Source organism: Camelus bactrianus, chromosome 6 (genome assembly GCF_048773025.1).
Source record: "Camelus bactrianus isolate YW-2024 breed Bactrian camel chromosome 6, ASM4877302v1, whole genome shotgun sequence".
NCBI classification, from domain to species: Eukaryota; Metazoa; Chordata; class Mammalia; order Artiodactyla; family Camelidae; genus Camelus; species Camelus bactrianus.
In genome coordinates this window covers 736308-762753 of record NC_133544.1, presented here as the reverse complement: position 1 = coordinate 762753, position 26446 = coordinate 736308, and the positions used below count along the sequence as shown (strand labels likewise).

The window sequence follows — 26446 nt, the reverse complement described above, 5'->3', positions numbered from 1 at the left end:
ACAGGCCTAAGGGTCCCTCGGGACTCAGACTCGAGTCTTCAGAGCCCACAGTGGGCGCCTCGACCCAGGGCGCTGGGACTTGGAGCAGGGTTCCCGGGCGCTGTTGGTGGGAGCAGTGCAGCTTTGAGTCCCGGGGCAGGGATGGGGCAGCACGTCCAGGTGGCCTGCCATGTGCCTTGTGCTGGAGAAGGGAGGCTCGGCCAGCAAGGGACGGAGGTGCTTTGGGGGTGTGGAGGCCCAGGGAGGAAGCCCTTGCCGTGAAGTGTTTTAAGAAGTTGGAGTTCGCCCAGATGAAGTGTGGCTTGGAGAAGGGTCCTGACGTAGGCCCTGATGTGCTGGGGGAGGGCACGCCCCGCCGAGCGCACCCCGCCCTGCCTTGATGCGCCCCCTCCCTCCCTAGCTGCCCTGGAAGTCGCTCACCAGCATCATCGAATACTACTACATGTGGAAGACCACCGACAGATACGTGCAGCAGGTGAGCTGCCCACCCTTGCCCGTCCCCTCTCTCCAGGGCCAGGGTGCCTGGGGGGCGGCGAGGGGCCGGAGGCAGAGGGCAGGCGTCCCAGGGCACCCGCTGCTCTGCCAGCCAGGCCTCGGGTGAATTTTAAGACGACCTCTCACGAAGATCTTCCCGAGGGAGGCAGTGCAGGGACAGCACCTGCTGGCCTCCCTGACCCTCTGTTTTGTGTTTTAAGAAACGCTTGAAAGCCGCGGAAGCAGAGAGCAAGTTAAAGCAAGTTTATATCCCCAACTAGTAAGTGCGCCTCGTGGCTGCCCCACTCTCCCTGGGGGTGGGTGGGCCCCGGCGGGTGCTGGCGTCAGAGGGTCCCGTGGCACTACCTGCCTAGTGTCCAGGAGCACTGGGGCCTGTCACCAAAGCCCCTGGTGGCCTGGGGTTGGGTGAGGTGGGGTGTGGCTGAAGGCAGGGCCCAGGCAGACGGAACTGGGGGCAGACAAGGGCTGGGACCCCCGCGGGGGCTGCTCCTGGGACTTCAGGGGTGGAAGGCCGTCCGCCCTGGGCAGGGGAGGGCGGCTCCACTGTGGCCAGGCGGGTCCGGGGGGGGGTGCTGCCGGGGCCCCGGGAGCCACTCACCCCGTCTTGGCGCTCCTGTGACTCCCCTCTTTCGTTTACCTAAGTAACAAGCCGAACCCAAACCAGATCAGCGTCAACAATGTCAAGGCAGGCGTGGTGAACGGCGCAGGGGCGCCAGGCCAGAGCCCTGGGGCCGGCCGGGCCTGCGAGAGCTGTTACAGTAAGTGCCCTGCCCGGCACCCAGGGCGTGCCCCGACCCGCAGCACTGGGCGCCCCTGCACCGTCCCGGGGGCCCGTCCCGGGGACGGGGGCCACACCCTGCCTGGGGAAGCCCTCTCCCGGGGTACGAGGGGGTGCCCGGGCCCGTGGGGACAGGGCGGCGGGCAGGCGGGCGGGTGGGTGACAGCTGTGTAATGCTCTCTGCCGTCACTGGTTCTGCTTAAGAATGCGTCTATTTCCAACTTTGTTGTCCGTAGCCACCCAGTCTTACCAGTGGTATTCTTGGGGTCCCCCTAACATGCAGTGTCGTCTCTGCGCATCTTGTTGGACATATTGGAAGAAATATGGTGGCTTGAAAATGCCAACCCGGTTAGATGGGGAGAGGCCAGGACCCAACCGCAGTAACATGGTAAGTGGGCCCTCCTCCCCGCCCCAGCACGTGCCCCGCGGCCCGGCCCTCAGTCATGGCGCTGTGTCGGGGCCGCGCGCCCCCTTCCACAGAGCCCCCACGGCGTCCCAGCCCGGAGCAGCGGGAGCCCCAAGTTTGCCATGAAGACGAGACAGGCCTTCTACCTGCACACCACCAAGCTCACGCGGATCGCCCGGCGCCTGTGCCGAGAGATCCTGCGCCCGTGGCACGCTGCCCGGCACCCCTACACGCCTATCAACAGCGCAGCCATCAAGGCCGAGTGTGAGTGTCTGCTCTGCAGGGAGATGCAGCGCGGGTGGTGGGGAGGGGCGCGCAGGCCTGGGCAGGAGTCCTGACCCCGGCCCCCACCACGCCCCCGGCCCCCCGCAGGCACGGCCCGGCTGCCGGAAGCCTCCCAGAGCCCGCTTGTGCTGAAGCAGGCCGTGCGGAAGCCCCTGGAAGCCGTCCTTCGGTATCTTGGTGAGCCCGCCTCCTCCATCTCAGCCCGGCGGGAGGGCCAGGTGGCCTGCAGAGAAGCCGCGCCCCTGATCCCCCAGTAGGGTCCAGCCCTTTGGGCACACTGAGCCTGCCTGTCTTCCCATCTGCTCTCCTTGACCCTGAAGTCCCTGGGAGTCTGGGTGGGGCACACCAGACCAGCACCCACAGGGGCTGCCCTGTGCCCTCGGGGAGGCCCTCGTGCTGTGTGGGCCCTGAGCACCTTGGCTGGCTTTACCCACCACCCGACCAGCCACACGATCCTTGTCCCGAGGGTTCGGGGGGCAGGGGCAGGGCTCTCTGCTTGGCTAAGCTTGGCTGGCTCACGATCCATTGCCTCCCGGAGTGGAGGTGGCTCTCCCTCCAAGAAGGACATTCCAGGACCGTGAGCCAAGCTGCTCCAAGCAGACACAAGTGGCCCTGGCTCCACTTGCTGTCTGCAGTCTCGGTCCTGGGCCTGGCCTCGCCCTGACCTGTGGGAGGAGGTCCTGAGAGGATCCAAGGGCAGGGGGCCTCGGCAGATGTGGCCAGCCCCGGAGGGCTCGTCCTCCCCAGCCCTGTGCATCAGCTCTGGTGGCCCCTAGGTGGGTCTGCTTGTTCGTGGGTGTCTGGAGTCTGGAGCCCATCAGCTGCTGGCAGTCGCTGGTGATCCCGCTCAGTGGCTGGGGCTCAGGCCATGGGGGTGCAGGCCCGTACTGCTCTCTGGGGCCCTGGTCTCCGTGGACCCCAGGCCGTGTTCTCCTCGGTCATGCTGCTGATGACGCATTGAGCACCCGCCCACGTTGCCCCCCACAGAGACCCATCCCCGCCCCCCCAAGCCCGACCCCGTGAAGAGCGTGTCCGGTGTGCTCAGCGGCCTGACCCCGGTCAAGGCGGCCCCCGTCATCAACAACGGCTCCCCCACCATCCTGGGCAAGAGGGGCTACGAGCAGCACAACGGGGTGGACGGTGAGTCCGGGGCCTTGGGCTCGGCCAGCACAGCCTGTGCCCGGGGGCCAGGCCCGGGTCCCCGCCGCGCCGCGCCCGCTGACCGTGTGTTCTCTCCTCTCTCCCGCCGCGGGCGCTGCCAGGCAACGTGAAGAAGCGCCTCTTGATGCCCAGTAGGGGTAAGGCCTGGGGCGCCGCGTGGTGCCGCGTGTGCTGTGCTCCTGGCGTGGCGGCCGGCCGGCTCAGGGCACGTCCAAGGGCAGTCCACGCGGGCGGGGCCGCACCCCGCTGCCCCCTGCGCTGCCCCTCCGGTTCGCCTGTCGCTCGGCAGAGACCCGAGCGCTGCTCTGGCCCCCAACTTGCCCACAGGCCGCCTCTTGTCCCAGGGCCCCTGGCTTGTGGGCTACCCCCCTTCCTGGCCCAGCGCCCGGTCAGTGGACTGTCCTTGCTCGGGTGGCCCTGGCGCCCCCGCCGCCCGCCTGTACCGCCTGCGTCGTGCTGTGACCGCCCGCATGCTGCCAGCCTCAGCTCACGTGTCTGCCTTTGCTGTGCCTGCAACCCCCGCCTGCGCCCTTGCCCGGTGGGGGGCTGCGGGACCCCGGGCCCCTCACAGGCAGATAGGACAGCCGTGGTGTGGCTGGCATGGCGTGGTGGGGGTCCTGGAGGTGAGGCAGCAGTGCCCTCTCTCAAGTCACTGAGGCTATGAAGGTAGTGCGGGATGGGGGGCCGCCATGGGAATCTTACCCCATCGGGCACTGGGTTGGCGCCTCAGGAGGAGGCTTCTGATCATCAGGGTTCCACTGGCGCTGTCCCCTCAGTCACCCAGAGCTTGGGTTTTGCCCCCTTAGCTAGGGGAGGTGTGTTCATGGGCCCTGGGACAGCTCTAGCGTGGGGTCCTCAGAGGGGAGGGACCACGTGGCAGTGAGGGACACGTCAGCCCTGTGGGCCCCAGTGCCCCAAAAGTCAGCCCACGGCAAGACCGCGTCGGGAAGGCAGACAGGGAACCAGGCTGGGGGGTGGGGACATGGGAAACGCACTTGGAGCTCCTCCAGCCAGCCCTTCAGGATAGGAAGGTCAGTTCCAGAGTGGCACCCCAGTGCTGTGGGCCCCCAGCGTGCACATGCCCAGAGCCCTCCACAGGCTCAGGGCTTGAGGGCTGTGGGCCGTGGTGGGGGGGGCTGGCCAAGGGGAAGACCGTGTTTGATCATCTCCTGGGATCTGAGGGAGGTGGGCCAGACATGGGGTCCTGGGGGGTGGCAGAGGGCAGTGGCCGTCCAGCCCAGCCCTGCTCACCTGGGCACTTCCTCTAGGCTGTGTCTGGGAGCCCCGGTAGGCACGTCCTATGGGGTCAGCCAGTAGCGCTGGTGCCAGATCCTGCCGTCTCACTCCGTCTGGACACAGGCTCTCTCGCCGGCCCCAGGCCCCCTGTCCCTCCGCCTCATCCACCAGCCCCTCGATCGGGGTCCAAGGGCAGGGAGCCAGCTGCATCTCAGCCCAGCCACACCCTCCTTGATCAACCCCACGGCTGCCCGCCAGTGGGCTGCCCACCACGACAGGCACCCCCGCAGTGGTCTGATCACAGGAGAGCAGGCGGGTGCTCGTCAGCAGATAGCTTTGGGTTTGGGACTCTCTGTGTAAAAAAAACGCTAATTAGCAGGAGGGATAAAGTCCATTTAGTTCTGTTGGGTTTTCCAAAGTTGATGTGCGGGCGGGTCCTGGGGGCATCAGGAGCCCACTTGGGGTCCTGCGGGGTGGCCGGGGGGCAGATGGAAGCTAACTGGGCGAGGGCCCGGCCCCTGGCACTGCTGGAGCCTTAACTCACTAGCCCACCCCCCACACGCCCACGCTATGCACCCCGCACCCGCCTCCTGGCCCGCCGGTGCACGCACTCACTCCTGATGCTAACCTGTGCTTTCTTCCCCCCGCCGCCCACCCCTCTGATAGGCACCTACCTGGGTAAGTAGTGCAGGGCCCGGGCTGCGGGCTGGGAGCCGTGGCCCCTCCGTCTGCCGGGGGCTGGGGAGACCCCGAGTTAGGAGGCGGTTTCCAGGGCGGAGGGCTGGGCAGCTCTTTTCTATGCTTCAGGAGACAAACCTCGGCCAAGAAGCCCTTTGGGAAGAGCTGGTCCTGGGGGACGTCTGGCTGGGCACATGTGGTGGAGACTAGCTCACATGACCACACCTGCTTACACACTGATATGCTTACGTGACCTCGCACACTCGCACATTGGACTCACTCCACATGCACTTGGGAGTCAGAGGTCTTGGGCACCCATCTGGTGTATGAACCATGACCAGACAAGGTGCTTCCTGAGTCACCAGCAGAGGCTTATGGCTCCAGCAGCCCACCCCCACCCGCCCACAGGATGGAAACGCCGGTGTCCTGGCCGGAGCCTGGTCACTCCTAGGGGCTCCTGTCAGCTGGTTCCAGGGTCAGTGAGGGCGGCTTGGAGCCCTCTGGGCTCAGCCTCTTGGGGTCCGGGCAGTGCTGCCCAGGGGGTGGCCGCCCTGCAGAGAGGTTCTGGCCGGGTGTATTTACATGTGCTGTGTAAACCGGGCTCCACTCGTCCCCACCCCCTCAGGCCAGGGAGGGAACTCAGGTCGAGACTCACGTCCTCGGTCCCCCACTCAGAGCCCAGGCTGGTGCCTCTCCCCCCGGCTGAGGCGAGGACCAGGGGAGCTGAGGCGTGCCTGATGTAGGCTGCAGCCTTGTGGGGGGCATGGCCCAGGGCTCCTGCTTCTCAGTGGCGGGTCCTCTGGGAGCACGTGGTTGTGGACGAAGGGCCTCAGTCTCTGTCCTTCCCTCGTCAGGTCTGGCGAACCACGGACAGACCAGGCACATGGTAAGAGGGAGAGACCCCTGCGCTTCACATGCTGCGCACACGCGTTTGGGAGGAAGGCTTGGGCGGGAGCATCTGGGAGGCCTGGAGGGACCAGAGGAGGGGCAGGCGGTGGGGAGGCCCCAGGCTGGGCCCTTACGCCTCCGTGGCTGCAGGGACCAAGCCGGAACCTCCTGCTCAACGGGAAGGCGTACCCCACCAAGGTGCGCCTGATCCGGGGGGGCTCCCTGCCCCCCGTCAAGCGGCGGCGGATGAACTGGATCGACGCCCCTGATGACGTGTTCTACATGGCCACCGAGGAAACCAGGTGGGGCCTCCCGGCCGGCGGGCAGGCAGGCAGGCAGGGGGCAGGGGCCAGGGGCCGCCGCGTCCCCCTCACTCAGGGTCTGTTCACTCGCCTGCAGGAAGATCCGCAAGCTGCTCTCGTCCTCCGAGACCAAGCGCGCGGCCCGCCGGCCCTACAAGCCCATCGCCCTGCGCCAGAGCCAGGCCCTGCCGCTGCGGCCGCCGCCTGCACCCGTCAACGACGAGCCTATTGTCATCGAGGACTAGGGTGCCCGGCCGCCCGCCTCCCACCGCCTGCCCGCCCACCCGCCCGCCGCCCGGTTTTGGTAGTGCCCCCGCCCACCCGCCCTCACCCGCAGAGAAACTGCTCCTCGGCTGCTCGGGGAGAAGCAGCGCGGAGACCCGCTCCAAGCCGCCGAGGAGTCGTTCTTAGCTTTGTGTTTACTTTTTGGCCGGAGCGGAGCTGAGCTGAGGAGCCGCCCCGGGCGCCCGCTCTGCACCGTGGGCCTCGTGGGCCGGCCGCAAGTCTTGTTGTGTTCTGTTGAAGGTGCCATTTTAAATTTTATTTTTATTACTTTTTTGTAGATGAACTTAAGCTCTGTAACTTACACCCGGAATGTTAGGATCGGCGTGGCCATTGGCCGGCCGAGCTGCCTGGTGGGGTTGGTCCCTTGTCTTTTCAAGTAATTTTCATATTAAAAAAAACAAAGAAAAAAAAACTCATAAAAACACAAAACCAACCGGCCTTTCCCATGTCTTTGTCCCCAGTCGCTCTCCGTCTTGGACTCCCTTGCCAAGGTGGGTCTGGAGGGCGCTTCTAGCCTAGACTCTCCCAGGCCTGCTGGGCAGTGATGGCGTGTGGCCCACACCGTGCGGGCCTCTGGGCAGCCTAGGGGCTCAGCTGCTCTGTGGGCCCTGGCCCGGCACCCAGCACCCTCCCCTGGGAGCAGGGCTCAGGGTCTCACACTGGGGAGACTCCATGTATGAGACGCTGTGTCTGTCCAAGGCAGGGGTGGCCTGGACCTGGCCTGGGACCAGAGTGGCAGGTGCCTGGCTCCTGTTGGGGTGGCCAGCAGAGCCGGGTCAGCCCGGCCCACCCTCCTGCTCCTGGCAGAGCCCTGCCCAGCTGTCCAAGGATCCCTGCCAGGAGTGCAGGGCCACCGCTAGCAGGTGTGCAGTTTCTGCAGGGAGAGTCTGCTCAGACTTCAGTTCATTTTCAGAAATCCTACCTTGGGCGGCCCCCGCACACACCCTGGCCAGGCCCATGGGACAGGTGTGGCCTGGTCAGCCACTCGAGGGCCGGGCCGGGAGGGACAGTTCTTAGGCTGTGCCACCTCCGCTGGCCTGGAGAGGGATCAGCTTGGCCCTCCCTGAGGGGGCTTCTGCCTGCCTGAGCGCTGCCTCCTGCTCCCGCAGCCCCACTGTGCCATGTAGGCATCTCAGCTGGAGAATTAAAATAGAAGCTACTCTGGCCCGTGACTGGAGGCAGATAAGGGGAGTCCTGGTCTCCCTCCCAGAGCCTGCCGTGGGGCCCCACAGGGTGCCGGGCCCCGCCCCCGCCCCCGCCCCCGCCCCCACTGCCCCCGCCCCCGCCCCCGCCCCGCCCCCGCCCCCACTGCCCCCGCCCCCGCCCCCGCCCCCACTGCCCCCGCCCCCGCCCCCGCCCCCCCGCCCCCGCCCCCACTGCCCACTGCCCCCGCCCCCGCCCCCGCCCCCGCTGCCCCAGGCCTTCGTTGCAGTGTCCGCGGGCCGGGCGCTGGGAGACCAGGCTGGTGACCTTGAGAAAGACTAGCTTCCTCTGGGGCCTTTTCCAACCCTGGGGGCTGGGGATGGAGTGGGGAGGAGAGGGTTGTCTTTAGGCCCAGATTCTTCCCCCTTCCCCCAGGCCCACTTCCTGGCTGAGACCTCTGTCCCAAGTACAGACAGACCCTGAGAAAAGTCAGGGTCCTCCACCCACATCCTACCACTGCCAGGCGTGGTAGGGCCTGGGCTGCGTGTCCCCCTCTGGGGTGCCTGGTGGGTCTGAGCCAGGCCTAGGAATGGGATGGGGAGTGGGCACTGGCTGGGGCAGCAAGGCCCTGGGAACCTAGGAGTGCGATTGCTGGCTCTGCCCTGTTCTGGTAGGCCCAGCAGGTTGCCGCATCATCCCCCAGATCCCAGGGCCTGGCGGCTCACACAGGCAAGAGTCCGCATGATGAGCTCAGCCTGGAGGCCTGCCTTGCCTGGGGCCCCCCACTGTCCCCCACTGAGCACTGCTCTGAGGGCCCTGCGTGTCATTTCCAACGTTACTGGGACGCCAGGTGATTCACAGGGCGCCAGGCCACTGGCCCCAGAGGAGAGACCTGCCTCCACAGCTGGCCACCTGGCCTGGCCACCTCAGGGGCCTGCCTGCTTCCCCTGAACCATGCTGTCCTCATCCAGCCCCACGGCCTACTCACTGGGAGCCCACGGCCTGTGCCTGACCCAGGCTGCAGCCCTCACTGCCCAGGGAGATGGCGTCCGGGGATTTGTGCCCTTTACCATCAGCCCAGGGCCTGCAGCTGGGAGGTGGGGTGCCTGTGCAGCCCCACTCTCCCGTCCTGTCTCCAGGGCACTAGGCCAGGGCTGAATGCCACTCCTTTGCTCCACCCCCCTTCACTCCCCCAGCAGGCCTGGGGCCCTCAGGGCCCTCTCCCACAGGTAGCCTCCTTCCAGAAGACACCTGTGCCCAACCAGCCCACCCTCCACAGCACTACTGCAAATTTTAGGGGCGGGTGGAGTCGGGGAGGCTGATGCCCGGGGTTCCGCAGGAGCCCCCAAGCTGCAGAGGATGTGGCACTGGGTGCCAGGTGGGGGCAGTGGGCCTATGAATTACTCAGACACCGGATGCCCAGCCTGAGCAAGGAGCAGGCAGTGAATAACTGACGTGCAGGGAGCCCCATGCCAGCCACCTCGTTCAAGAAGAGGCCTGCTAAGGCCTCCCCACCTGTCTTCCCCCTGGCTGGCGCAGTGCCAGAGCTGGAGCACAGAGGGAGAGGGGGCCAGTCCAGCTGGTCAGGCGGGCTTGGGGGTGGGAGGAGCACCTGTTTCTGGGCTATTGTCTTCACTCACGGAAATGGCAGTGGCTGAAGAATGTGAGTGCAAGGAGGCGGCCAGGGCCAGCGCACTCATCCATCCTGTGAGCACCGTGTCACCCAGGGCCAGGAGCAGGCGCTGGGGGCAATGAGCAGTGGGGGGCAGACCTCAGTGTTGGCACGAAGCCTCAAGGACACAGGGCAGGGGATGAGGGGACTGCAGCTGGCTGCCCAGGCTGGGTCATCTGAGCTTGTGGGGTCTGTCCAACCGCCAGAGTTGAGGCTCAGCTGGGGAGGGAGGCCTGGAAAAGAGCCTACGAGGAGGTGGCCCCAGGGCCCTCCAAGTGCCCCACGCCCTCTAGGGGTTAGGGCCAGGGTCTACATGGCTTCCGGGTGGAGGCAGGGGTGGGAGTGGTCAGGCTGGCCCCTGCCAGCAGGAGGACTGGGGGGCCCCCCGGGGGAGGTCCCTAGCTCCCCAGCCCTCCCTGGGACCGGGAGGCTGGAAGTCAGATGCCCCGGGCCCTAAGCTAGTAGGCCTAGAGGAGGGGTGCCCAAGGCAGGCGTCCTGGGGGGTGGAGTGGGAATGCCGAGGCAGTGTTGGTGGACTTGGCCACAGCACCTGCAGGGAGGACACTCCGGGAGCTCCCCATCCTGGAGCTCCTCTCCTCCCAGCCCTACGGCCCTCGGCTGAAGGAGCTTGGGGAGGACACCTTCAGAGCCTGCAGCACAGCCCTGCGGGTCTCCTCGCTGCCAGCCGCCCCTCCCCCACACCCTTCCAGTGGTTTCTCTGGCGATGTTTTTGGAAGTGGCAGGCGCCCTGCCCTCCACCCGCTGAGCCTTCAGCACCACTGACAGTGTTAGGCGGGGCCGGGGCGCGCGGCGGGGCTGGCACTGGGCCTGGACCCGGACCCGGTGGCGCGCCCGCCGTGAATCCCGCTCAGATCCGGTCGCGCGGCCGTTGCTATAGAAACCAAGCAACAAAGGGAAGAGCGGCGGTGGCGCGCGGCAGGGTGGGGTAGGGTCCTCCGGGGACCTGGGCGCCAGGACCTTGCGAGGCGGGCCGGTCCGCCGTCGGGGCGTCAGTCTGCGTGTCCGGACGCCGCCCTTCCGGGACGAGGCCCCGCTGGCCAGGACCTCCCCGGTCAAGGGGGACACGGACTCCGCCCCACGCGGCAGTCTCGCCGGCTGCCCCGACGTTGCCATGGAAACAGGCGAAGAGCTGGCGGGCCCCGACCGAGGCCACCTTGAGCGCGCGGCCGAGAGGCGCCAGGCCGGTCCGGGTGCCCCCTGTCCGCCCCGGCAGGTGCGCCCCCGCCCCCGGGGCGTCCAGGGCGGCCGGACCCCGAGGGCGGGCTCCCGACGCCCCGCCCCGGCCGCGGAGCCAATTGGCGCATGGGCAGCCCGGCGGGCGGGGCGGGCGGGGCGGGCGAGGCGGCGGCGGCGGCGGCGCGGAGACAGGAGCGGGTGGAGGACACAGGCCCAGCGGGCGCACGGACCATGGCATCCAAGTGCCCCAAGTGTGACAAGACCGTGTACTTCGGTGAGTGCCCAGGCCCGGCCAGCGCCCCGCCGCCCTTCGCGATCAGCTCCCTGCTGCAGATCCGCGCGCCCGTCGCACTACTACGAGAGCGCCCGGCCGCCGCCCCATGATGCGCGGTCCCGACCCGGCTTGCCGTGCTGCCCACGCGGGTGCGGCGGGAGGGTGGAGCGGCGACGAGGTTGGGGCGGCTAATCCCGAACCCCGAAGCGGCCGATATGGGCGGGGTGGGGCCTGGAGGTCAGTCGGGCAGGGGCGCGTTGTTCCCCCCGGGATGAGACCGGATTTGGGGAATCTCTCTGGGGTCGCGGGCGCATCGCGGTCCTCCAGGCGGTGCCGAGCGGGGCGAGGTTAGGCAGGGCAGCACGCTCGCTTGGGGCCCCTCTCGAACGCTCCTGCCCTTCTCGGCCCTTGCACACGGACTCAAGCCCCGCGGACACGTGGCCCGGCCGGCGTCGCCCCCAACCGTGACCCCCAACCCTCACCCCGACCTCTGCCCACGCAGGGCTGGACCAGATCTGGGCTCCGTCTGGACTCAGTCCACGCGGGGGCGACCTTGGCCTCTACTTCCAGCGTGTCCCAACGCATTCCATTCCTTGGCACAAGTTCCCCCGGGACTTAACTGCGGGTGGGGTGGGGTGACAAGCGAGTCCCCACAAGCAGGAGAGGACGCTGGAGCCCAAGTGGCCAGGCCCCTTTCTACCTCAAGGTTAGAACAGCGGCAGACAGGAGGAGGCAGGATAGGGGCTGTCTCTGCCAGGATGCCCCCTGGGTAGGCGGCACCCCCAGCACTTGTCCATCCACTCCCTGGCGCTCCCACCCTGACTTCTGGTTTACTCCCCCACTTTCCCTCATCCTGGCTGATGCCGCAGAATCCCTGCCCACCCACCCTCCTCACAAGACCCACACAGACCGACCTACGGACTTAGTGGCAGAAGCCAGCATGGCCAGAAGGGCAGGGACGGACAGGGACAGACAGGGGACCCTTCTCTTGTCATCCTAGGGACAGTGGTCAGGTCTGGGATGGCCACAGGCCGAGATGAAGATGGCTACTTGGCTTCCCCTTTGACCAGCGGGAGGAGGAGGAGGCCAGTGTTGTTTGCTGTTCCCAGAGGGGAGGGACCGGATTTGGCCTGGAGTGCTTCTGGCCTGGCTGGATGCCTAGGGGCTTCCGGCTGCCTCCTGAGGCGGGAACCCGCCCAGCCCTCTGTCCTCATCCCAGAGAGGGCTCATCCCTGTAAGGCTTAGGGTGGGGGACACTCCCACAGTCCTCCCGCCAGCCCTACTGCCCACAACTGTGCCCCTGGCCAGGCCAGCTCAGAGCCGGGCCGACAGTCCGGTGGACAACCCGGAAAAGCGCTTCTGCCCACTTGGGCGGCTGCTGGCTCCCAGCAGAAAACAAAGGCAGCTCAGACTCCCCTGGCTTCTGTCCTGGTCTGGAGGCACTCGTGGAGGCAGGGGCCGGGGGTGGGGGTGGCGGCAGCATTCTGCCACCTCCAATCAGGGTGCACCCCAGCCAACACCCCAAGTGTGCACACAGTGGAACCCAGGCCAGGACACCCCAGAGTGACTTCAGGATGCCGAGGCTTTGTGTCCCCAACAGCTGTGCAGCCATGTAGGGGCTAGCTCCCTTCCAAGCCATTATTAGCTCCCATCGATTCTGCCTTCTCTACTGGGCCCGTTGACCTGCCCAGTGGGTCTGAGGGTCATTCTCCTGCCCCCAGGTGGCCACACCCTCAGGGCCAGCCAGCCAGTACAGTGTGGTTCTGGCAGCCCTGAGCTGCAGCTGCCGTGGCCGCCACTGGGCAGCAGGAGAACGGGGAGAGGATGCCAGGCTGGCATGGGATCCGAGCCTGCACTGGGCTTGGCTAGCTCCCATCTGCCCTGGCATGGACGGCGGAGAGACCTGGCCAGCCTGTGTCCCAGCCTCCTTAGGCGGAGTGGCCAGAGGGATCTAAGCCTGTGCTGCCCCCAGGGAAGGGGGTGGCGGGTGGGGGTCCTGGAGGCTGCCTGGACTCACTGCCATCTGACAGCCCCCACTGGTCTTCCAGGGCTGGGGTGTCCTGGTCAGGCTCTCTCTCCCTGCTCTGCCAGGAGGCCTCTCTGTGAGGAGGACCAGAAGAGCCTCTGGTCCTTGGCCTCCACTTGGGGATTGGCCAGATTCTGCCAGGGTGGGAGGGGCCCAGTTCACCGGACCCCCATCCTCCCTGTGCCTCTGACCGGGCATTTTTCCAGTTGGGAGGAATTCCAGCACAGCCCCGACTCTGGCCTTTCTTCCTGCCCTCTCCGCCCTTTTCCTGCTGTGCTCCCCTGGGGAAGCCCCAGCTTCCGTCCATTGGGAGGTGGCCCAGCAGCCCCAGCACCGGGTAGGGGGGACAGGGAGGGCCGCGACCTGACCCTCAGCAGCTGGTCTCAGACCTTGGATGCCCAAGCAGCAGCCAGCCGGAGGCAGAGTAGGGGTGGGGGTTGGCTCTCAGAGCTTAGGGTGAGGAAGCCAAATATAGACAGGCAGGCATCCTGTCCCACCAGCGTCCCACAGGGCCACAGGAACTGCCCTCTCCATAGGGGTCTGGAGGCCCGAGGCCACTTCCCTCAGCAGGAGGGCTCTTCCAACTCCATTAGGGCCCGATTGGAGGGTTTGGGAATGTGTGTGAGGGAGGAATAGGTGTGTGTGAGGGAAGCAGGTACCTAGGAGATGCAGGTGTGTGCGAGGCAGGTGTTTGAGGGAGGGGCAGGTGTGATGCTGAGGGGTTCACAGGTGCTTGAGCTGGGACCCTGTACAAGTTGCCCACTCCAGCCCGTAACCCAGGGTGAGGAGGGTGCCTGCGACATAAAGGGAGAGCAGGACCCCTGAGGAACGGACGGTGGTTTTGGCATAGGGTGGGTGGGCTCCACTGCTCCCAGGTGAGGATGAAGGGGGCAGGGTAGGGGGTCTGCCCAGGACTGGGGTGGACAGAAGGGGTGGCAGAGCGTGGGAGGGCGGGGGCCTCTGGCTTTGACCTCCCCTCCCGCCCCAGCTGAGAAGGTGAGCTCCCTGGGCAAGGACTGGCACAGATTCTGCCTCAGGTGCGAGCACTGCGGCAAGACACTGACCCCCGGGGGCCATGCCGAGGTGAGCCTCCCTGCCCCCACTCCCGGGCTGGGCGGGGGAGCCCGGGCGCCCAGGCCAAGGTGCCAGCCCTGACCCCGTGCCCCTCTGCCCAGCACGACGGGAAGCCGTTCTGCCACAAGCCCTGCTATGCCACGCTGTTTGGACCCAAAGGTGAGCCTGGGCCCAGCCAGCCCCACCCCTAGCCCCGCCGCGATCTGCTCTGGACCGGGGAGGAGTGGCCAGTGTCGGTCCTCCGCGCAGCCCAGACTTGGGGCTGGCAGGGCGCTGGGGGCTGTGGGACACCCCCCTCCCCAGCCTCTCCTCCCATTGTCCATGCTGGCCCTGCCCTGACGGCCCCTCGCGTTCTTGAAGGTCCAGCACCCACCCTCAGTGGCTTTCCCAGAAACCTCCTGCAGCCCACTGGCGCCCTCTGGGTGGGGGCCTTTTTCTGAGAAGTTGGGAGTGGCTGCTACAAGGCCACTGGCCACCCACCCTACAAGGACTGCCACCCCACAGGTGTGAACATCGGAGGTGCCGGCTCCTACATCTATGAGAAGCCCTCTGCTGAGAGACCTCAGGTCACCGGCCCCATCGAGGTGCCAGTGGCCCGAGCTGAAGAGCGGAAGGCCAGCGGCCCCCCTAAGGGGCCCAGCAAAGGTGGGGTGAGCTCCTATCTGGGGGAGGGGCGTCGGAGCGGCTCGGTCGCGCCCTGACTCCTCCTCCCTCCCAGCCTCCAGCGTCACCACGTTCACCGGGGAACCCAACATGTGTCCTCGCTGCAACAAGAGGGTGTACTTTGGTGAGTGGCCGCCCCCAGCCCCAGGCCCTGGGAGGTCTCCACCGGGGGTGGGGGGTGGCGGCCGGCCCTCACCCCTCACCGTCTCTGCCTGTCCCCAGCCGAGAAGGTGACGTCTCTGGGCAAGGACTGGCACCGGCCGTGCCTGCGGTGCGAGCGCTGTGGGAAGACGCTGACCCCGGGCGGGCATGCGGAGGTGAGAGGCCGCACGCCGCGGCGGCTGGACGGGAGGGGCGGGGGTGGGGCGCCGAGGGTGGGGCCGCGCCGGGAGGTGGGGGCTGCTCCCTGGTGGCCAGACTGCAGGCCGGCGGGCGCGCAGATGGTGGGTGGCGTGGCGCCGTCCTCTCCTGCAGCTAATCCTCCAGGTGAGCGGACCTGGCCACCGCTTTGGGGCTTGACGATTCAGGGAAACCTGCGCCTGGACCAGGAGGAAGTGTGAAGGAGGGGGGAGTGAGGAGTCTGTGGACCCCGCCTCACTCCCCCATCCTGTCCCTAGCACGATGGCCAGCCCTATTGCCACAAGCCCTGCTATGGAATACTTTTCGGACCCAAGGGTGAGTGTGGTCAGAGGGTCCGGGATGCAGGGGCCCTCCTCCCCACCCCTCCCCACCACCCTTGCCTCCTGTCTCTGCAGGAGTGAACACCGGGGCCGTGGGCAGCTACATCTATGACAAGGACCCCGAGGGCAAAGTCCAGCCCTAGGCCTCCGGGCCCCCCTGCGGGGCATGGGCCTATCCACACAGGCCCCTGGCCCAGTGCCCACTGCTTGGCTATGTCGGGAGAGTGACCACTGCCCAGTCCTGCCTCGGCACCTGCGTGTCCAGGGCCTGAGTGTTGGGGGCCGAGGCAGCCACGCTGGGCAACCTCCAGAGGCCCATCCACCCGTTTTCTCTGGGTGTCCCCGGCCACCCTTACCCTCTTTTGTGTCCTCCTGGCCCTATGTGTCTCCATGCCTGTGTCTGGGGGCCCCACGTGCCCACGGTGGGTCTTCCTGAGGTGGCCTTCCCACTCCCCCCCTCATGCTGCCCCTCGCCTGCCCCACAGTGTTATTTATGCTCCCGTCACCAGTAACAGCCGCAGCACGGCCTTCACAGTGTTCCAGGGGCTTAGGGCATCCCCACCAGGAGCCCTCTGCCATCTCCCGCCCAGCCTCGCACGCACCCGCCCACCGCCCTCACGACCACTGCCGGAGTTTTGTTACCAATAAAAGATTCTGAGGATCACACAACCCAGCACCGCCTGTGACTGTGGGATGCACATGAATCCAGCATGGTGTCCCTTTGTGCCATCCACAAATCCTTGGGCCCGGCTTCTGGTGGCAGTGGGGTGCCACCTGTTCCCAAGGGTGATGGCTGTACGTGGGAGGGTGGGCGGCAGAGAAGCTCTGGTTTGGGCTGTGGTGGCAACACTGAGGTGGGTAGGCCCCTGAGGTGCTCCTGGTCCCCAGATCTGCCAACAAGTGGGCACTAAAACCAGGAGATGCCAGGACCTATCAGCCCCCAAGGGAGGGGTCATGGCTCGTGGAGGCAGAGGACAGGTGACCAGAAGAGGGTTCCTCTGCAGGGGGAAGAGCAGGTGAAGGGTGGGCAGGGACAAGATGGGTCCTCAGCCCTGGAGGAGCCTGGAAGTACAGAGGGTTTGAGTGGGGAGAGGGGTACTGTAGGACTGAGAGTGAGTGTGGTTGGCTTGACTCGGCCTTGGTGGGGAGGCCCAGGGACAAAATGTGGGCAGTCTGAAGGAGGGGCCTAGGGGCCTGGGTGCTCCTGTGCGACCAGCATGCCTGCAGCTGGGTTTGCAATGTTAGTGGAGCCACCTCTGGCCTCCCCAGGAGCCCTCAGCAGCTCGGGGAAGACCCTGGCTCCGTGTCCGCCTTCTCTTTAACTGCCGCTCCTGGGAAGCCCACCAGAGGGCGCCCCTTCTCTCCCACTCTGGGCGCCGAGACAGAACCCTGCAGCCCTCCCCTCCACCGCTCAGCCCCTCCCCTGGCCTGCTTCCAGCACCACACCCCCAGACGCCTCTCCCTCCCTGGAGCCACGGTCATCCGGGCCTGGTCACTTCTGGGCCGTTGTGCTCAGCACCATAGGTGGCCGTCTCCCCATGTGCCCTGTTCTCCAAGGCCAGCTCTGGGCACCCCAGCCCTTGGCACAGGCCACTCTGCGGCCCACTGTCCAGTACACGGGCTCAGACGTAGCTCAGCCTGGAGGCTGGGCCCATTGTCCTTCGAGCAGCCATCGGTGTCCCTGGGGTGGAGCGGCCGGCTCCGGTGTCTGGTGTCAGGTGTCCGCAGTGCCAGGGCACCCTCCTCCTGGCCAGTCCAGGCGCCCAGCGTGGGCCACAGCAGCGTCTCCCCGCACCTGGCTGGCGCCAGGTGTGCAGCCAGGATGTGCAGGGTGGGTTGGCCTGCACTGGGAGTGGGAGGCGCATGGAGCAGGTACCCCAGGGGCGCCCTGTTTCCACCCTAGGCAGAGGGGAGGTTCGGGCAAGTGCGATGTGCGCTCAGAGGTGGAGCTGGGACATCTCCCCCTCCTCCCCCCGTCCCGGCCTTCCTGCCGCCAGGCCAAGGCTCTATTATTCGGGGGTGTTTGGGGAAAAATTCAGACTTCCCTGAGCACCCCTAGGCCCACCTTCGCTGCGGGCTCACGGTGTCAGATGGGAAATTCCTGCCCTCCAGGCGGTGGGGGGCTGCTGAGAGCACAGCCGGGGCCCTCCTTCGGGAGGCTCCAGTGAAAGCTACGTGGAGGGAGACGCGATTTCCCGCAAAACCCGGAGAGGGGCGGTGCCTATTCTTGTATGAAGGGTCGCCAGGGGGCAGGGGTGAGGGGTGTCTGTGTCGCCTCGAGGGAGGATCGCCCGGGCCCAGCCTGGGACGAAGTGCCCCCCCCCCCCCCGCTCCTCACCCCTTCGTTTCCTGCAGGCTGAGTGTGCCGCGCCTCTGTGTTTGTTTCCGAAGGGTTGTCATGGAAACCGGGGCGGAGCCGCTACTGCTGGTCTCTGCGCGGTCGCTGGGTGCCGCCTGTGGGGGCCGCGGTTGGCCCTACGCTGCCGGGGCTCCTTCGGTGACACCAGCTCCCGGAAGCTTCCCCCCAAGCCAGGTGTTTCCTCGGGCGCCCCATCAAGGTGCAGGGGAGGAGGGAATGGGCGCCTGTATCCATGTGTGCCGCCTTCTCCACCTCCCGCTGACTGGCCTCCACCCCTAGTCCTCCAACCCATGCCCAGCCAGTGAGGCCCCAAGGTGCCATCTAACCATCTCCCTACCCTCCAGAACCCCAGGGCTGGGCGCAGCACTCGGGCCTCCTCCACCGCCCTGCTTCCCAGCAGTAACCCTACCTTCCGTGGTCGGGCTTACCCACTTCCTTGCCAGGACCCTCCAAGCCCCACCTTGTACCCCATCTCTGACCTGGGCCCTGGCTGGTACTCCCAGCCAGTCATCTTTGTCGGGCCTGCTCTGCCTGCAGCTCCCTCTGCCCTCACTTCTCTGAGGCCCAGAATCCTCTGACTCATACCCTAGACCTTCAGCATCTTCCTCCCAGCCCTGCCCAGCTTCCCCTGAGCCAGTGACCCCCGGCCCCGTCTCCACCCCTGTCCCCCGGTATCAGTGCTGGGCAGCCCCTCCCCTGCTGGCGGCTCCCTGAGGACCCCACCCAGCTCAGGATAGGCTCCCCGAACTTCTTTATGACTGGGGGGAGCATGACTTTCTCCTGTTCCTGAGTCCAAGCACCAGCTCACCAGCCACTGGCTGTGGCCCCAGGGGCTGAGTGTCAAGAAATCACCAAGTGCCTGTGACCCTGGCTCTGAGCTGTTGGGAGCTGGGCCAGGCAAGGACTGGCTAGAGGCCAGCGCAGCCAGGTGTGGGCAGCACATTTTCTCAGGGTCTGGCTGGCGGCAGTGGGTGGATTTGGGGCCCATGAACACGCCAAGCTGCTGGACTGGTGAGGCTGGAATTTGAGGCGGTACTGCGTGGGATTTGTCCCCAGGATGTAGAGATTTCTGGAACCCAGGCTCAGCCTGGGGTGGCTGTAGGCAGGCAGAGGCACCCATCTGGCCAAGCCGTGGACCCTGAGTGGGGCTGCCTGAGGGACTTCAAGGTTGTATATGCCCCCATCCCTCCACCCCAGCCCCTTTGCATGCCTTTCCTGCTTCCAGGGGAGGAGAGGACCCCTCCCAGGCTGAGGCCTGGTGGAAAGGATCAGAGCCCAGTCCCCCCCACCACGTCACAGCCACCCTGGGGCAGGACCTCAGGGCAGCCAGGGGGTCCTGAGAGAAAAGCTGCTAAAAATAGGCCCTGGGAATGTCTGAATGTCTGTGACTCAGCGGGGCCTGGGGGAAGGGCAGGGAGGGGTGGATTTGGGGCAGGGAAGCCAGCTCTGTCCCCAGGCTCAGAGGGTGTCCTGGAGCACAAGTTAGTTCCCCAAGGCACCTGGGTGCAGGAACATGGGACAGGCCCGGCTGGCCTCCAGCCCTAGCAGGGGACATCCTTACACCTGTCCACAACCCTCAGCAGGTCCACACAGAGGAGGGGTCCTGGAGACTGGGGCACCAGCTGGGAGGCTTCGAGGATGGTGGAGAGAGGCCTGAGGCCAGTACCACAGTGTGGAGTGGAGTGGATTGGGGCAGAGCAGGGAGGCCAGCCGGCCCTGAGGAGCAGAACTTTCCCTGCTGCAGGCGGATTCCTCTGCCTTGACTGGTTCTCCGGGTGTCTGGAGCCCAAGCCCTGCTGTGGGGCCCCATTCAGGCCCTCTCCATCCAGAATTCTGCTGCAGGGACCTGGCTGGTTGCTGCTGGGTCCCCAGCTGAGTCTGGGTGGAGCTTGAACAGGCAAGGGCGTGGGAGTGTTCAGATAGAGGGTGAGCAGATGGAGGTGGCCTTGGCCGGGCAGCCAGAAGTCCGCAGTGGCCTCCTCCAGGTCTCAGGGCCCTGCATGCCCTCACGCTACCTTGGTGCAGGGTGGACCTTCTGGGCGCAGAGGCAGCCTGGGGCAACCAGCTGTCCTGGCCACTCTGTCTGTCACACTCCAGACGCAGCCCCCGCACCTCCCTCTGGCCAGTGCTGGGAGGGAGACGAGTGCAGGGCCGTGGGGCAGGCAGCAATGGGGGCTGCACCCTGGGGCGCGCTGACTGGTTCACCAGGTCTTCCATTTCTACCATTTGTTCGTGCCACAAATGCCACGAGTGCCCCCAAAGAGTAATGTAGGGGAGGGATGCAGGGCCGGGCAGGGCAGATCTGGGTCTTGAACTGGCCCCCCCCAACCCCTGGTGGTCTTCAGTCAGGTTGACCTTGGGCCAGGTCAGTGCTCCTCTTCCACAAGTGCATCCTGGGCCAGGTGAGCTGATGAAAGCAAGAAGCTTGCACCTGGTGGGGCCCGGGTCTCTGGGGAGGCTGTCAGGGCCCTGACTGGCACCTGGCCAAGCCTCACTTGGGGGTGTGCCTGGCCATGGCGGGGGCGGGGTGGGGTGGGCAGGAGCTGTCCACTCATCATAGCTGGGGATGCTGGGGCTGCAGCTTGAGGGGTCCCTACCCCCACAGGCAGGCAGGATAGGTGGGGAGCTCAGAGGAGTTGGAAGGGCATGCCAGTCTGTGCCTGAAGCTTTGGGAGGGTTTCAGGGAGTGTGTGTGCGTCTCTGAGTCCAGTGTCTGGAAAAACCTTGTGTGTACCAACCAGAGGCCGACGCCCGTGGCCCTTGGCCCCCCCCTTGGCATCCTCGCCACACCCGCGCACGCTGTGAGCATGGCAACGGTAATAACAGCAGGGAAGGCCAGGAAGAGAGTCATCACCCTGGTTTTTGGCGGGGGGGGGGGCTCTCGTCCTCACTCTGACTCCCAGCACCAGGCGGGTCTGGAGTCCCATTGTGGAGGGGGGGGGTCATCCCTGGGGCCGGGTGGGTGGAAGGGAGGCGGAGCCTGGCTCACCTCTCCACCTCCCCGGGAGCCCTGGGGGAGCTGCGAGTGTGGGCTGGGCAGAAACACAGAAACACAAGAAGGCTGCTGCTCTGAGAAGGGCCTCGTGCACCCGCCTTCCAGAGATATCCAGGTGGACACACTCACATGTAGATGTGTGCGAAGGCACCCCATCCCAGCCACACTAGCAGACACCCCGTGGTTCACCACACCCCTGAGCACATCATCCCCGTGGAGCTGACCTCTGCCCAGCTCACCCACCCAGGCAGCCTTCTCAGGGATCTGCAAGGTGGCACGTGCAGGCTGTGGCCCGAGCCCCAGGACCTGCTGTGAGAGGCCTCCACCGCCCGCATACTGTGCCCCTGCCCCCCTCTCCATCACCAGGGCTCTGGGCCCTTCCTCCCCTCTTGCTGCTTCTCCATGTCTATGTGTCTGTCCCTGGCTGTGTCTCCATGCTCCCGTCTCCCCCTCTTTCACCCTCCAGCTTTCTCTCAGTCCTGCCTCTCTCTGGATCATGCAGCCAGGAGATGAGGGAAGCTGGGACTACCCTCCTGTGCAGTGCCTGGCCTGGCTGCATCTGGCACGGGCTAAGGAGACACCCAGGGCTGGGTGGGGGTGGTGAGGGTGGTCGGGCTGGTGGCCTCAGCTCCAGAAACCATGCCAAGGTGCCCCTATGCCAAGGCCAGAGCAGGCTGGTGTGGGTGGGCAGGAGGCAGGGAGTCCCACCAGAGCAGGGTGGGCGACCCCCTGCTGAGGGCAGCGGACAGCCTGGCACTGAGCGGACCAGGACAGGGTCTGAAACTTGTGGGTCCCAGGGCTTGCAGAGCTCCAGGCAAGGGTAGAACTGCAACCTCAGAGACGGAGTCCCAGGTAGGTGGGAGTGTGGGGTCCAGTGTGCTACCCTAACCGAGGCTGCACTGTGGTCCTGGGAGCTCGCAGCCTCGCCCCAGCTCAGGCCTGGTCGGGGAGGCAGAGGGCAGGTTAGGTGGGGGTTTTGGGATGGGAGCACTCATGGCTTTCCTCCCTCTTCCCAGTGCCAGGCCCAGGCTGGTCCGATGGTGGGTAGGTGGACTTCAGGAAGGGTGAGGTCAGAGTGACTGCATGCTGTCAGGGCTGAAGGCCTTTGTGGGGCGGTCAGAAGCTCTGGGGCCCTGTCAGAGGATGGTTTCCAGCACCCTCCATGGGGACAGGGCCTGGACAGAACCAGAGATGACGTTTTGTTTTGGGAGATGGGTGTGTCAAGGGGAGATGAGGTAAAGGTTAGGGGTGCAGAATGGAGAGAGGGCTGGGAGCTCAGGCTCTGGTGAAGCCAGGAAACTGGGTGTGGCGTTGGGGGTCACAGTGAAGCAGGGAGGTAGAAGATCCACAGAGAGAGGGGACAGCCCCTCTGCACAACAGGGAATGGGAGGTGGCCAGTGTGTGACAGTGACCAGGAGGGAGGAGAGTTAGGCCAGGCAATGCCCTACAGGGCAAGGATTTCCGAAGGGGCATGGAGGCCAGAACCCCACCCAGGCCTCACCTCAGCCTGGGCTAAGGTGCAGATGCGAGCCGCCTCCCTGCCCTCCCCCGCCCCTCCCCCGCGCTTCCCCTTCCCACCCCGCGCCGCCGCCTGCGGGAGACTGCACACTGGTTGGCTGAGGATGGCCGAGGACCCTCGCAGCCCGAGAGCGCCAGCCCGCTAGCCCTTCCCGAACTCCCAGGGTGGGTGGGGTCCGTGGTCTCTGCCTGGCACCGGGGAAGCGAGAGGCCGCCCCAGCCTTCCTTGGAAGGCGGACTTGGACCGCTCGGTACTAGACGCCTCTTGCGGAGATAAGGACCTCTTCCCCGCGCCGGCCCGGCACCTCTGAGACCGCCTGGGTGTCACCTTCCCCCGCCGCAAACCGCAGGCTCCCGAGCCTGCGGCTGTCCTCCCGGAGAAAGTGGGAGCCCCGCCATCCGGAGTCGCCTCTTCCAAATTCCCCGGGGACGTTCCCGCTGCGGTCCGATGGACTTCCCGGGGTAGGGCTGGGGTGGGGCTGGTGGAGACCGGCGAGTCCCGAGGGAGTAGGGGGCTGGGACGGGCAGGCCTCCCGGCCCCGCGAGTGGTGAAGGCCGAGGGGAGTTCCTGTGGGAGGGCTACCAGGCTGAAACTGCCCTGCCGGGTGTCCCCAGGCCTCTATCTGGGAAAGGCCCGAGTCAAAGTATGCGGGGAGGGGCTCTGCACGCTAGTTTGCATTTATTTGCATTTTGAACGTGACCTGCCCCCTCCCCGGCTCCGGCAAGTGGCATATCTGGGGCTAGGAATGGGTGCTCCTCCCTCCTCCTGGGGAGCCCTCTGCCCCAGGTCCTGGACTCGGCGATTCCCGAGCATTGGGCGAGGGGCCAGGCTCCCCCCGGTGCTCCAGCCCCGCCCTTTCAGTGAGTCCCCACGGATTCCCCGCGCCCCTTGGACAACGCTCTGTCGTCGGCTAGGCCCCGGCCCTGCCCCAAGGCGGGGGTGGATCAGATGACCTTTCTAAGTTGGTTGGCTTGGGATCAAGGCCTCCGGGTCCAAGTCCGGGACTCAGGGGGCGGGACCATTGGGGCGGGTCCCAAAGGGGCGGGGTCCCGGGGTCCTTGAAAGGGACGGACCCCGCCGATCCCACTCAGTCCCGCGCTCCTGCCGGCTCCCGCCCAGTCAGCCCACCTGGACCCGGCGCCACCATGCCCAAGTGCCCCAAGTGCGACAAGGAGGTGTACTTTGGTGAGCGCCCCCAACTCCCGCCCGCCCCGGCCCGACCTGTGGTGTTCGGCGCCGCCCCACGCGGAAGCGCGGCCCAGGGTTCACCCGGTGAGGGCAGCTTAGGTGGTCCGGGGGCGCAGGGGGAACCCTGGTCACCTTCTCGGGGCTACGCGCCAGCCTTGCCCGCGGCCGCCTGCGTGTTCAGGTCGGGTCCCTAGTGTCCGACGGCTCTTCATCTCTCTGCCCCGTTGTCTCTCCGGGTCCTGCCGGGTCTCCGGGTCTTTCTGTCTCTGGATCTTCTCATGACCGCCTCTCCCCGACTCTGGGTCTCCCGCCTCCGATCCCCTTCTTCCGCCTCCTCTCTGGCACGCCCTGGGCGGGAACCCCGCGGGGTAGGAAGAAACGCGGGACTCCGGCCGTCCCTCCCAGCACTAAGTAGAAACAGACGCGGAAACCGGCGCCGGGGGCGCCATCCTAGGCGCACTCAGATCCCAGGCGCCTCCTTCCTGCCCTGCGCCTTGGAGCCCACCTAGGGGAGGGGAGGGAGGAAGTGGGAAGTCCTCCTTCTTGGGTTCGTAGAAGGGCGCCCCGCAGGCCCCACCACCCCACCCCCGCCACGAGTGAGGAGGTGGAGGGCTTAACCCGGAGGCCAGCCGAGGTCCTGACCCTAGGTCCCCTCTCCTCCCCTTCCAGCCCCACCCAAGCCCTCAGGGGTGCGGTCCTTGACCCAGAGCCCATCCCCTCCTTGTTTGGCTGGATTGGCTAGGGACTAAAGGTGCCCCCTCCCCACTCTTGGGGCACAGGTGCTGTCTGAGACCTCCGGTGGGCCACCAGGCATGGGTGGGCAAGGCCTTGAGCAGACAGACGCGCCTGGAGAAGGTGGTGTGTGAGCAGGAGGGTGTGCCACGTGTCCTCAGAGCAGGGTCTCACGCCATGGAGGGGGCTGTCTGTATCTCTGCAGCTGAGCGGGTGACCTCCCTCGGGAAGGATTGGCATCGGCCTTGCCTGAAGTGTGAGAAATGTGGAAAGACGCTGACCTCAGGGGGTCACGCCGAGGTGGGTAGTCCTGGAGGGAGGCTGGGGCTCCAGGGAGGGGAGGACAAGCCCTCATGGCCCTTCTCTCCGCAGCATGAAGGCAAGCCCTATTGCAACCACCCCTGCTATGCTGCCATGTTCGGACCCAAAGGTATGCTCCCAAAGGCCCCCACCCAGAGCGCCGTAGCCTCTGGCCACCCCTAACCTGCCCACTATTTTCTACGCAGGCTTTGGGCGTGGTGGAGCTGAGAGTCACACTTTCAAGTGAACCCAGGTACAGTATGCTCCCCATCCGCCCGACCCCACCCTGCTCCACCCCCGCCCAGCTCAGTAGCCAGGATGCCCCCCCCCCCCGCCACCTCCCACCGGTGTGAGGTCTGACCACTCAGTGGGCCCGCACTCATCTCTGTCTCTGTCTCTCTCTGCACAGGTTTTGGAGACCCCATCCCTGGCTGCCCGCTGGGCCACTGCCCCTCCAGGCTGATGGGAGGCCTTCCCCACAAGCACCTGGGTCTCTCCTGTAGACCTCTATGCCCTCAATAAACCCGGACTCCTGGAAGACCTGGGTGTGTGCGCGTGTCACTGGGGGAATGGTGGAGGGGCTGCAGCTGGGGGCACCGATGAGAGGCCCTGCTGGGTGGCGGGGCACCTGCTCTTCCTGCTGCTGCTGACCCACTGCTCTGGTGGAGGCTGGGGGTGCTCTGCTGGGGACCTGCCACAGGCTGCAGGCCCCTCTGCAGGGTGAGCGCCTGGCCACCCTGGACAGCCCCACGCCCAGCCCTGCAAATGTCCCAGGCCTCCTTTGTGGTTCTGGAATGGGTCAGCGGGAGCGTGAGGCTGCAGGGTGAATCTGCTGAGCTGCTTCCGTTTTTTGAGACGCTTTGGGGAGCTGTGGTGGGGAGCCCTCGTCTGCCCTCCCCACTTCCTGCTGCTCCACCCCATCCCCATTCCCCACACCCACCCCACTGTGCCAGACAAGGTCAGCCCTGCTTCTGCAGGGCGTCCACCCAAACACCACCCCCCTCATCTGCCCCCACCCTGTGCCCAGGGACTGCCAAGAGGCTGGCTGCCCAAATCGGGAATCTGAGGGCTGACTGCAGCGATGGTTAGGGGCTTTCTGGAAACTCCTGTCAATTCAGGCAGCAGCTGCAGGGACCTTCAGAGCCCACCCCATTTCCCACAGCTGGCCATTCACACTCCAGCCCTGGCAGATGGCCACCATCCCAAGAACTCTGATTAAAGAGCCCACAGAGGTCATCTCAGCCTTGCTTGGGGCCTCAGCTCTGCCCCTGGCTTGGCTTGGGGTCCAGCAGGTCTGAGCAGGACAGGCATGGGGTGGGGTGTCCCAGGGTGGTGTGCAGGGTTATATGTGTGTGTGAGAGAGAGAGAGAGAGGGAGGGAGAGAGAGAGAGAGAGGGAAAGAGAGAGAGAGAAACAGAGAGAGAGAGGGAGAGAGATTGGGTGATTCATGGAATTCCAAGGGGTGGGAGCTGGAGTGCTTCTGGGGACAGATGGGAAAACACCAGGAGGAGGGAGGATGCTAAGTGAGGCTGGGTTTCTGAGTGGTGGGGTCAGGGCTGGGGTGGCGGTGGCTTTTGAGGGCCCAGGGACTGGGGGCTCTGTGGCCAGGGCTTGTACAGAGTGGGGAGTGGGTGCCCCCAACTGCTGGGAGAGGCAGCACTGGGAAGAACTCAGAGCCTCCTGACCCTGCTCCCCCCACCTTGTGGCTCACCGCCTAGGATGGGGCAGAGTTGGGGTGAGTGCCTAGTGAGCTGAGGCCTGCAGGAAGAGTGGGTCAGCCAGGCCTCAGGCTGGGGGGAAGGCACCCTGAGCAGAAGGCCCTGTGGGTGCAAAGGCCCGAAGAGAGGAAGGGCTCATTGGGTTCCAGACCCCTTGGATCGGGAACCACCCTGGGCACGTGGGGCAAGCTGTTTTGCTTCTGAAGGCTGCAGGGCCCTATGGCAGGCATTAGCAGGGGGTGCCTCTGAGCTGTGGAGAAAGAAGGCAGGGCCAGACTGGAGGCCTGTGCTGGTTGAAGGCCCCCCTGAAGGTGGACCCTCGGAGGGGACTGAAGGTGGGGGTGAGGAGGGAGGGAGACAGCAGTGGCCCCAGGCCAGTGGGGGAAGAGGCC

General features: G+C 66.1%; 3 protein-coding genes across 5 annotated transcripts in view; all 3 read left to right on the top strand.

Annotated features, from left to right (window-relative positions):
- MTA1 (metastasis associated 1) overlaps positions 1–6947 on the top strand; it is a 33922-nt gene extending 26975 nt beyond the window's left edge. Inside the window, exons 11-21 of one of the 3 annotated variants that reach the window (XM_074364848.1) lie at positions 401–475; positions 696–754; positions 1138–1253; positions 1510–1661; positions 1754–1943; positions 2052–2141; positions 2952–3104; positions 3227–3262; positions 5894–5925; positions 6078–6229; positions 6327–6947. In XM_074364848.1, the coding sequence (XP_074220949.1) occupies positions 401–475; positions 696–754; positions 1138–1253; positions 1510–1661; positions 1754–1943; positions 2052–2141; positions 2952–3104; positions 3227–3262; positions 5894–5925; positions 6078–6229; positions 6327–6474 (1203 nt within the window). In that variant the 3' untranslated portion in view covers positions 6475–6947. Of the gene's footprint in view, positions 1–400; positions 476–695; positions 755–1137; positions 1254–1509; positions 1662–1753; positions 1944–2051; positions 2142–2951; positions 3105–3226; positions 3263–5893; positions 5926–6077; positions 6230–6326 lie in introns of those variants that run through there. The other 2 variants (XM_074364849.1, XM_074364850.1) reach the window with 2 other exon arrangements.
- Positions 6948–10641: 3694 nt separating this feature from the next.
- LOC105079986 (cysteine-rich protein 2) lies at positions 10642–15912 on the top strand. The gene is made up of 8 exons (XM_074364841.1): positions 10642–10800; positions 13815–13909; positions 14002–14059; positions 14405–14545; positions 14619–14687; positions 14786–14880; positions 15181–15238; positions 15319–15912. The coding sequence occupies exons 1-8, from the start codon at positions 10653–10655 to the stop codon at positions 15384–15386; spliced, it is 732 nt and encodes a 243-aa protein (XP_074220942.1). The 5' UTR covers positions 10642–10652; the 3' UTR covers positions 15387–15912.
- Positions 15913–23122: 7210 nt separating this feature from the next.
- On the top strand, positions 23123–24874 carry LOC105079987 (cysteine-rich protein 1). The gene is made up of 5 exons (XM_074364842.1): positions 23123–23301; positions 24242–24336; positions 24409–24466; positions 24543–24589; positions 24746–24874. Exons 1-4 carry the CDS (start codon positions 23262–23264, stop codon positions 24581–24583), a joined length of 234 nt encoding a protein of 77 aa, XP_074220943.1. The 5' UTR covers positions 23123–23261; the 3' UTR covers positions 24584–24589; positions 24746–24874.
- The last annotated feature ends 1572 nt before the right edge of the window (positions 24875–26446 follow it).